General features: G+C 34.5%; 1 protein-coding gene across 2 annotated transcripts in view; it reads right to left on the reverse strand.

Moving 5' to 3' along the window:
• LOC107015253 (peptide chain release factor 1) overlaps window positions 1–11410 on the reverse strand; it is a 32269-nt gene that overhangs the window by 18208 nt on the left and 2651 nt on the right. The window contains exons 2-5 of one of the 2 annotated variants that reach the window (XM_015215461.2): window positions 2162–2627; window positions 997–1096; window positions 823–932; window positions 564–662 (exon numbers count right to left, since the gene is read on the reverse strand). In XM_015215461.2, coding sequence (XP_015070947.1) covers window positions 564–662; window positions 823–932; window positions 997–1096; window positions 2162–2386 — 534 coding nt within the window. In that variant the 5' untranslated portion in view covers window positions 2387–2627. Of the gene's footprint in view, window positions 1–563; window positions 663–822; window positions 933–996; window positions 1097–2161; window positions 2628–11230; window positions 11338–11410 lie in introns of both variants that reach the window. The other variant, XM_015215466.2, reaches the window with a different exon arrangement.

The following is an 11410-nucleotide window of genomic DNA, read 5'->3' on the forward strand; positions in this document are numbered from 1 at the left end:
CACCCCCCTCCCCCCTCCCAAGAAAAAAATATTTTCAATTTCAAATATTATTTTCTACTCTAGTAAAAATAAAAATAAAAGGTATTTCTCAAAAATATTTTTCATTCATAAATCAAACACAAAATCATTTCCTAAAAATATTTTACTCACCAACCAAACATGAGAAAATAAGTCATAAATCTACTTGTTTTCTAGGAAAACATTTTCTTCCATACCACACACACCCTAAGGAGATTTGGGGTCGCCAATAAAGTTTCTGAAATTTCAATTAGCAGTGAGTTGTCATTCTTGTACCATGGCAGCTAGGTTTAAGTTGTATTGTTATTTATTTTCTTTAATAATGTCAAACAATGATTTAGATAGTAGTCTTGGATGCTCATATATTGGACTATGGGTTAGCAGTTTGGTGCTTTTCTTTAATACTGTAGATTTGTAAGGATTAATTGGTAGTGGACACTTAGAATTTGGGATTGAGCATAGGAAGGGAGAATATGTTTGGTGTTCCTAGGTGATAGAGCATGTAGAATCAATGTATGTCATTTAGAAAGATGAGGTTGAGTTACCTGCTGTTTTGCCCTTAACTCGCTTATGAGATGTACTGAATCTCTGAGCTTCCTGAGCTCTTTGTTGGCCGTAGAATATTCAGAAGGTGTCAATTCAGGCTGTCATTAAAGGGTAAATGAGATAATTGCAGTGTAGAGTGCAGTTAATACAAAAGTCTGCTACTTCAGTAGAGGAAGCAGAGAGTAGAGTTAGTTCCATAAATGAAAAAACATTGATTCAGGCATGAAAACAAACATGTAGGAAAAGTAAGTGAATCACCTGATCTAAAAAACGCTCAAGGTGAGCATTCCTGTTCTCAATTGCTGATAACCTTTGGTCCATTATTTTAATGAGGTCAATTGACAATTGAGGCGCCGCCTCTGCATTCCCTATAATTGCCATGAATTAAATAAAAATGTTTAAATTGGTACACCCTAATATTCACAAATTTACCTGTACAATATAAACGACCAATACTGAAAATAGGGAATCTTCTCCTCATTCTGGAAACAAATAACGATTTTATTGACCCAATCTTACTTCGGAATAACCCCTGAAAGAAAAAGTAACATATATTATTTAAAAATGACGAAAAAAATATGATAAATCACAATAAGTAACAATTTGAAATATTTGAAAGATACACAAAAATTTGGTTAACTCTTCAAATTCTATTTGTGCCACGTTAATTGGGACATAAGAAGTAATTATTTGAAAATTATGCAAAAAATACTATAAATCATTATAATTAACCACTTAAAATCTTTAAAAACCATATAGAAATTTAGGTAATTCATCAAATTCCAACTGTGTACATAAATTAAAATTGAAGGAGTGACATGTATTTACTGGTTGAAGGTCAGTTACAGCATCTCCTGATTTGTCATGCTGGAAAAGGGGGAAATAGTGCAAACAATTTGATACTGGAGAAATGGAGATCACAGAATTCTAAGAAGTTAGATCTTGAAAGTTTCAACTGTAGCAGACACATTTAAAGAGACCAACGACATCCACATGAATGTAATATGACAATAACCCTCCGATTTCAAATTTTTTTCCTTCTCTCAAGCTTTCTCTCTCTAGATCTAATTTCTATAACGTATCTCCTCACTCATGTCTAAAGATCCAAATCAACGTCAGCCACCAGACCCACCTGACACTATAAGCCATGTAACGGCTAGTTTTGAAGGCACTACCCCGCAGCTCAACCAACGGAAAAACCCAACGAACACCGAAATCAGATTTCCAATACCATCAAGAAACCTATTTCTAACAAAATAGGATCCAGTAGCAACCCAACCATGCCAAAAGTATCGTCAAACTTCGACAGGCCCCAAACCAAAAAAGACGATAATCCAAACCAAATTTCCAACCTGAAACAATTCATACACCCTTCCTCCTCTCAACATCAGATCATCTCAGACAGATTCCTAATGGGAAAACGATGAATTCACAACCAGGGAAAGATGCGAGTGGTACTCAAAGAAACAATGATCAGTCAAACAACAAAACGAATGAGAAAATTGTGTCGAAACCCACTTTCGCTGCTATGGTTCAAACCAAGCTCCCATCAATTAACACCAATGAGCCTCTAGTGGAAATTCAACACGGTACTCACCTTGGCAAACCTGCAGTGTTCTTCAAAGCTGAAGATTATTTCATCAATCTTGCTAAACAATGCAGACTCACTATAATCGGTAAGTTTTGTCGCGGGAAGCCCAGCATGGAGGAAATCCATAAGACCTTTGTTAGTAAGTTTCATCTTTCTGGGACTGTTAAAATTGCTTATTTCGATCCAAAACATGTTTATTTGGATTTTGATAATGAAGTCAATTATAGTCATGTGTTCACTAAAGAGTAAATTGATATTGGAGATTCACCAATGCAAGTTCTTAAATGGACTCCTGATTTTAAAGCTGAAGAAGAGACAACCATTGTTCCTGTTTGGATTTTGATTCACCAGCTCCCGTGGCATCTATTCAATTGGCAGATTGTTGCTGGATTGGTTAGTGGAATAGGAGTAGCAGTTGCCCCTGATCAAGCCACATTCTAAATCTAGAGGAAAAGTTAAAGTTGAAATTGACCTGTTGAAACCAAGATTAGACCAAAATTGGTTAGGCTACAAGAGATTGGATGGTGCAGATAATGGAAAATAGCTTGATATTGAGTATGATAAAGTCCCAAGCTACTGTCTATATTGAAAAATGTAAGGACACTTCGAAATCCAATGCAGGACTAAGACAAGAGATGATAGAATTAAAAATCAGAAAAAGGAACAGACCAAAGAAGTTGTTACTGTAAATGAGGACGACTTCCAAACTGTGTCCAGGAGAAAAGGTGCTAAAGCTCAGCAAAATCAAAGCGATACGCAGATCAATCAAAACAAAACCGATGAACAAATGACAAATGAGCAGAAACAATCTAGTCCAAACAGAGATGTTGAGAGAAGATATCATAACAATATAAAAAGGGGAATTTCTATTAAGGAGCCAGAGGCTAATCCTAAGTCTGTGAAAATCCCGGAAACCCATGGGAAACGCAAAGAAAAGGTTGGGAATGAAAATCATGCCACTAACATGAATCAACAAGATGGGAAAAACTTGGAGAACGGAAACAAGAAAAAAGAGAGAATATTCAAGAGCAAACAAAGTAAGAAAGAAATCCATCTTCAAGAGAAATCTACTGTAAAGCAACAACAAAATAGTGTTTATCAGAAGGGCGAAGTTGGTGGTATTAAGAACAACAAAATCAAAATCCTAGGCAGGAGGACAACAACCAATCCAACCAACAGATAGTTACTTGTCCTGAAGGTATTATTACTAACAATGAGAACAATGTGGAAATGGAAACTAACAAAAAAGGTGATACACAAATTCATGAAAAGGATAACCTGTACCCCATTGATCCCGGAGAAGTACAAATAAATTACCTTAAACTCATCAGTGGCACAAGTCTCGATGAGGGACCAAGGTAGTGAGGGAGTTAACATCAGTAAGGAGGGCCAAACTGATTCAACTGATGATGAAGAAGAAGAGGAGTATGAAAAGGAAAATAGCTCAGAAGACCATGACTATGAAAAGGAAATGAGTTCTTAATATAGTGATGAATATGCCAGTGTTGACAGTGAAAGCCTCAACGTTGAACACCTCACTGGTAAATCAAGATAGAGACAATATTTTCAGTGATGAAGAGGAAAATAGTTCTGAAGACCATGACTATGATGAGGAAATGAGTTCTGAACATAGTGATGAATAAGCCAGTGTTGACAGTGAAAGCTTCAATGGTGAACACATCACTAGCAATCAAGACAGAAACAATCTTTTAAGTGATGATCATCCTGAGGTTTTAATGGGAACATTTTTCTCTAATGACCTGGTAGAGGTAGACGTTACGTCGGAATTTGATAACATAATTGACAACAATCATTTATCACCCAGGGGGAGAGGGAGAGGCAAAGTCAATAATAACAGAGAATAACATAATACAAGAGTAAGGGGCGGAAGACTCACCAATCAAAAGGGAAATGGTCTAAAACAAATTATCAATGAAGTTTGAATCCTTATTTTGGAATATCAGAAGCATCAACTCTAGTGGTGCTTTTGAAAGGCTGACACAAATTATAAACTTTCAAAAACTTCCATTCATAGCTATCAGTGAACCTTTTCATAGTGCGGATAAAATTGACAATTATCAGAGGCTTTTGGGCTTTGCTAATGCTTACGCTGACTGTAATAGCCAAATTTGGTTATTTTGGGATGAGCTGTTTGAATGCAACGTGATAGAAGATACTTAATAACAGGTTATTTGCAAGGTCAACTGGATGGGTAACACTATTCTTATTACTAATGTTTATGCCAAATGTGATGCCTTGTTGAGGGAAGCACTATGGGTAATCTTAAATGCATCTCCGCGAAATTCAATCTTCCTTGGTATATTGCTGGTGATTTTAACTGTATTATTGATTTTGAAGAAAAAAAGGGAGGAACTCCTCACAGAATGCCTAAGAGCTCACCTTTTATCCAATGTATCATGGATTGTGATCTGATTGATCCAGGATACTCAGGATCAACTTTTACGTGGTGTAATGGATGGCCAACTAATAAAAGAATTTGGTAAAGGCTTGATCGAGTATTGGTTAATCATGAATGGATGAGTCTTTTTTTATTCTACCAATGTTGATCACTTAATCAGGACAGGTTCTGATCACTCTCCAATCCCTTCTATGGTCAATCCTACTCAAAGGAATCAGATCAGATATTTTAAATTTCTTGACTTATGGACTGAGGAGGAGGATTTTTAAAAAGTGGTGAAACAAGCCTGGAATCTGGAAGTTCAAGGATCTCCTATGTGGAGATTCCACCTGAAACTCAAAAATACTAGCAAAAAGTTGTCTGAGTGGTCTAGGAACTCATTTGCTAACACTTTTTATAAGAAGAAAGTTGTTGATATGGAAAACACTAATCTCAATGATAATTCTGACAATAATAGAGCTCTTCTCAATCAAGCTAATGCTCTTCTTATCAGAGCATACAAAAAGGAAGAAGCTTACTGGAAACAAAAATCTGGAGTAAAATGGTTTGTAGAGGGAGAGGTCAACTCTAAATTCTCTCTCTCTATCGTCAAGGGTAGAAAGAAGAGACTTACTTTAAAGAAAATGAGGAAGGATGATGGAAGCTGGATAGAAGCAGACGATGGCATTGCTAATGAAGCAGTATCCTTTTTTCATAAACAGTTCTCTAAAGTCCAGATTATAGATTTGATAGGAAATCTGAAATTATTCCTTTTTGGAGGTAGCCAGCATACACCCTTAATGCTGAACAATTCAACCTTACCAGTTTCAACAACAAAAAAAAAAGGAATATCTGGAAAATTCTATCATAGTTGCTGGGATATTATCAAATAAGATTTTTTGCCAACGGTTCTTGACTTCTTTGCAGATAATCAAATTCCAAGGGCCATCACTCATACTAACTTGATTCTAATCCCCAAAGTGGAATGCCATCGGACCTTCAATTAATTAAGACTAATTAGCTTGAGTAACTTCTCAGCTAACACTATTTCTACATTGGTGAATCAAAGACCTAGTCATCTCATGCAGAAGCTGATTTCTCCTAACCAAACAAGCTTCGTCAAAGGAAGATCCATCACAGAAAATATGATGCTTACACAAGATATGGTCAATAATATCACAAGACCAACAGATGATGGTAATGTGGTAATTAAATTGGACATGGCTAAAGCATGAGATAAGAGTCTCATGGGAATACTTATGCAAAGTTCTCAGACAATTTGGATTTGATGAAAAATGGATTGACGGTATATGGAGACTAATCACTAATGTTTGGTATTCTGTCAATAATAATGGAGTCAAACATGGTTTCTGCAACTCCACCAGAGGCATCAAACAGGGAGACCATCTTTCCCCTTCCTTATTTGTTATAGGAGCTTAATTACTTTCTAAAATGGACTCTCTAATTCATACTAATTTCATTCATTTTACAGTTGATGAGAATGGTCCTAATATTTCTCATTTATGCTATGCAGATCATACTATTTTATTCTCTTCATGTGAACCTCACTCCCTTGGATTATTGATGAATAAGTTGAGAAAGTATGAATATATTTCAGGTCAACTTATCAACAAGAACAAATCTGGCTTTTATGTTACCTTCAAGAAGATGATTCTAGGCTCACTACTATCAAAGATATTACTGGATTCAACCAATCACAATTCCCTATGCAATATTTAGGATGTCCCATTTATGTCGGGAAGAAGAAAATTGTTTACTTCAGTAGTATGGTCGCTAAGGCAGCCAAAAGACTTCAAGGTTGGCAAGGAAAACTTTTGTCATATGGTGGAAAGGTTGTTCTCATAAAGTTTGTCCTTCATGCTTTGCTTGTGCACTTATTACAGTTGTTCATCCTCCAAATACTACCCTTGAGCAGATTGAGAAGCTAATCGCTGATTTCTTCTGGGGTATGGATGGTGACAGAAAGAAGAAACATTGGTGTGCCTAGAGTGATCTATGTTTTCCTATAAATGAGGGTGGTGCTGGTTTTAGATCTCTCCATGACATTTGTAACACCTTCTCAGCTACACTATGGTGGAAGTTAGAACTCATAAGCCCCTCCTCTTTCTTGGAGGTTAAATGCTGTAAAAAGTACCATCCAACTGCTAAGAAATGGTCCTGCGAACAATCTCATATTTGGGGAAGGCTTATGGATAGTTAAGAAGTGGTTGAACCGCGTATATTATAGAGAGTTGGCAAAGGAAACATATCTTTTTGGTGGTATAACTGGACAGATCTTGTCCCTATAGCCAGACTAGTGCAGAATCAAAAAACTCCCCAAAAACTCTTGTTAAAGATTTCTATATGGGCAATACTTGGAAGAAAAAAAACGTGAAAAGATCGTACCTCAAAATGTGATCAATTCTATTCTTAGCATACAGTTTTGTCCAGATATGGAGGACCAACCTATTTGGACTCCTGAATCTTCTGGAAAATATACTAGTAAATCTGCTTGGCAACTGGTCAGAAAGAAAAAGGTCATTACCCTTTCTAGTTCTATGACTTGGCACAAGAAAATTCCTTTCAAGATCTCATTCTTTATGATAAGAGCTCTCCATAACAAAATTCCTACTGATGAAGCAATGAAGAGATTTAGGATTTCCTTTTATTTGTAGTTGTTGCAACATCAACAAAAGTGAAACCACTGAACACCTTCCCTGTGAAGGTCAAATCTCCTCTCAGGTATGGATTTTCTACTAACTCACGTGGTATTAAACAAGTACATGGACAACTTAGGATGTCAGCTATTAACTGGTGGAATGCGAAGGTAAAAATGAGGTTCATGACTGCCTACTACATTACCTTCCAATTGCCCTTTGTTGGGAAATCTGGAAAAATAGGTGTAAGGCCAGATCTGATGATAAAAGGATGTCATCTTGGTACATCATTCAGCAAGTTAACAACCTCATCTCTTTGATACTTAAAAATCAATTTCCCGAGTTAACCCTCCCTGATTCTTGGATTTGGAAAATGTTATATGATAGATAAGGTGAAACCAATCATTCATTCTAAGGCTGTCTTTTGATTAAACCTTCTCTTTTTTTGGATAAAACTCAATGTGGATGGTTGTAGTAAGGGAAATCCAGGATCAACAGGTGGAGGTGGTAAACTCAGGGATCATACATGGGCCATGATTCAGGCTACATGGCTGAAGCCAAGGTCATGTTGAAAGGGGTGATCAATTGTTTGGAGGCTGGATTTACTAATGTTATAGTTGAATCTGATGCTCTCCTTATTGTTGACATTCTCAATGGGAAACTTGAGCCACCCTGGCAAATCAAGCAGATTACAGAGCAAATGGTTATTTTGTCTCGTGCTGGAAACTTTGTTTTTAAGCATATTTTTAGAGAAGGCAACACTATTGCTGACCTCCTTGCTAACTCGGGAGAAGAATCTAAAACTTCTTCTATCTTCAATGAAACTACTTTCCTACCTTAAAAGGCTAGAGCTTCGTTGGATATTGAATCAGACGGACTCCCAAATTTCAGAGTTAAGAAGAAGAAGAACAAATTCATCATTGATGTCCAGTGACTATGTGAGCCTTTTTTGGTGATTAGCAATTGGTATGTAGTATCCAGCTATTTAGATGAGTCTCATACCATCAGTAGCAATGATACTCACCATAATACTCTTTTTTGGTGTACTTAAATGTCTTTAAAGGTTAATTTTATCAACCTTCACAATGTTATTGAGGCTAAGGTTTATGTCCTCCTCCATGTACTTAATATTTTTGGTAAATATACAGGTTAGGAGTCTTGCCTAAATTCCTCCATCAGTTAGATGCCTGTAGTAACGCATGACTTATCAAATCATGAGTACTATTATGCCTATGAAGGAACTAACTATTCACCTGTCCTGGCAACGTGTAAAGTGAAATTCAGAAAAGACGTATGGGAAAGCAACTGAAACTAATGATATTGGCGAACTTCAACCCAAAAAATACGGTGAGGCACATAGGTGAAATGACTGTTACCCAGATTAGCCAGCATCTCATAATATTGAATTCAACAAGGAAACAGAAAGATCAATTGAGTCTTTTTCTTAATATGTATAGTTCTGAATAAGAAGCACAACAATATTCCAAATACCCTTTATAAATAGAGCATTGAAATTACAACTTGTGAAAAGATCATAGAAATTTGGTGCCCTTGGAGTTTGGTTTTTCCTGTGAAGTCCATCAGATATCAGTGTGTACTTATCTTCCAGTTTTTGATGATTAATCCGCTATTGCAATTGTCGTCGTCATAATAAAAATATATAACCTAAAGTAGGATGATAATCGGTGATCCTTTACGGGCATCATCAAGTCCGTTAAACCTAACTGGTAAAGCTAGACAAGGGCAGTAATCAAATTAACAGCTAGGATGAATTGTATCTTGACAATAAGAAGGCACTGTGTGGGATCTGTGACAGCTCATATGCCCTATGGTGAATCAGGTCAGTAGGCAGACATCAATAGGGAAGAACTTATATACGTCTGCATGCTAACTAAAGGGGGTAATACTTAATAGGATATCAAAAAACAACCTCCGTCGCTCCTCAATGAAGTCATTAAAGTGAGGCAATTCATATTCGCTAACTAACTTAGAAAAAATTTTATTATGTATGAGGCACGCCATGTCATACTTGTATGAGGCATTGTTTGATTGACAAATGGACATAGATGGGGACCCATTTGTCAAGCTAATAAAGGAACATTTTTAAGTCTTTTTTGTCATTTTTTTTTGTTTTAAGTCCCTTGCTCAATATATTGTGTTTTAATTTTTTTAAAATATGCTTTTCTTTTTTAAGATTATTTTAATCATAACTTTTAAGAATTTATTTGTTAATATAATTAGTTTATGCTTTCCTTTTTTTACGTACTGAGTTTTTATTTAAATTTTACGATCAATATATAAGTTTTTAGTTTATTATTTTAATATTATTTTTTTATTTTATGCTATTTATTCTATTATAATTTATATTTGTTTGAAATTTAGTTTTTAGTTTATAAAATCAAGATATAATAGGTTTTCTAATCCTAAAAATTATTTTTAAAAACTTATAAATAAATTTATAAAATTGCGAAAATTCTTTTAAGGAATAAATTATTAAAATTATTATTTATATTTATAATTTCTTAAGAAATGTGGAAGAAAAGTTAATAAACAAAATATTAATTAAATTACACCTACCTTGAATTTTAAGAATAAAAATATTGTATAAATTGACAGATATATTATGTATTTATGTTGGTGTTTATGGATGTATTTCGTTTTTGAATTTCATGACAATAATATCAAAACTTATATAATTGTTTGTCAAGATCATTAATGTTCTTTCCGTTGTATTTACTTTTGAAGAGTATTTGTGGATTGAATTGCTTTTCGATTATGAAATTGTTGAGAGAAAAATAAAAGAAAATATTAAATTTCTACCTTCTTTGTTTTCATATTAATAATCTATTTTTTCTTTTACAAATTTCTTAAGAAATCATAAATAGAACAATAGTTTTACTAATTTACACCTTAATTTTTTTAGGTAGCTTTATAAATTTTACTTTTAAAAATAATTACTTTTTATGATAAAATAGAAAATTGTAATTAATTAAATCTTTGAAAATTAACAAATAATTTTATATAACTATTTTTAATAATATAAATAATTAATATCGACATGAAAAAATAATATCAAAAAGTTAAAAATAAAATGAGTCAGACAAGATTTTTTGAATTCCATATTTGTCATGAATAAAGTTATTTAAGTATGAAATTTGGAACAACAGTTAGAAAAGAAACCAAAGGAAAAAAAAGTAAAAAAGTTTAAAAAAAGAAGTAAGAAAGAAAGAGAGGGAAAACGTGAAAAGGAAGAGAGAGATAAAAGAGTTTGGTCAATTTTTTGAAATAGATCCACTTGGCAAAATATAAATGGGCCTCATACAACTTTTGTCTGCCACATCATACTTGTGCCACATTCATCATAAAAATTTTCCTAACTTTGGGAACTTAGGCATGTCACTTCACTGTGAATCTATCTTTCTTTATCGTGCTGATCTTGGCGCCTTGACGGAACTAGACCTAAAGAACAGTACTAAAGAGGAACCAACATTTGGAGAGGCAGAACGTGTCCATAGATAGTTGCAGTCAGCATCGCTTCTCCAACGAATCCACCATGAGCAGGCTCATGGTCACTTCCACCACCTAAGTTATAGAAGTACCAAAGATACATCCCATGTTTACGATTCTAAAGAACACTATTTAGTCCTAAATATTCGTATATAATTAGTGGTCAATGCCAGCTAGAGTTCAAGGTTGTTCTGTCCAACTACGGAAACGAAGATGCAGAGGATAGGATGTCGCTCCTTTGATTATTATGTGGATACTTTGAAGGGAAAAAACCAGGAGAGCCTTGAAGGTGTTAAAAGAAAAATGTGCACTTGTAGCATGCTTTTTATTTCTAATGATCATTTGGTGCAGCCATGAGGTTTATGTTAGTGTTAGATGCAATGTAAAGTGAATCCATATCCAAGCCTTTAACCTAAATAAGTTTAAAGGAATCACAAGATCAGCTTGAGTACACGCAGAATGATTCAAGAAGTTGTGCATACTCTTGAAAAGCACAACAGAATTAGATGTTACCTCAGTATTTTCGAGTAAATGTAGTGAGAAACGTCCTTGGCTATTTAAATGGCTCCAAATATCTGTTGGCTAATCTTTGTAAGTGTGTGGGCTGTCTCTCCTTTATTCTGTAACTAGACAATCCACATATTTTATATATATATATATATATATATATATATATATATATATATATATATA

The sequence above is a fragment of the Solanum pennellii genome, chromosome 3 (assembly GCF_001406875.1).
Source record: "Solanum pennellii chromosome 3, SPENNV200".
In the NCBI taxonomy this organism is placed as follows: Eukaryota; Viridiplantae; Streptophyta; class Magnoliopsida; order Solanales; family Solanaceae; genus Solanum; species Solanum pennellii.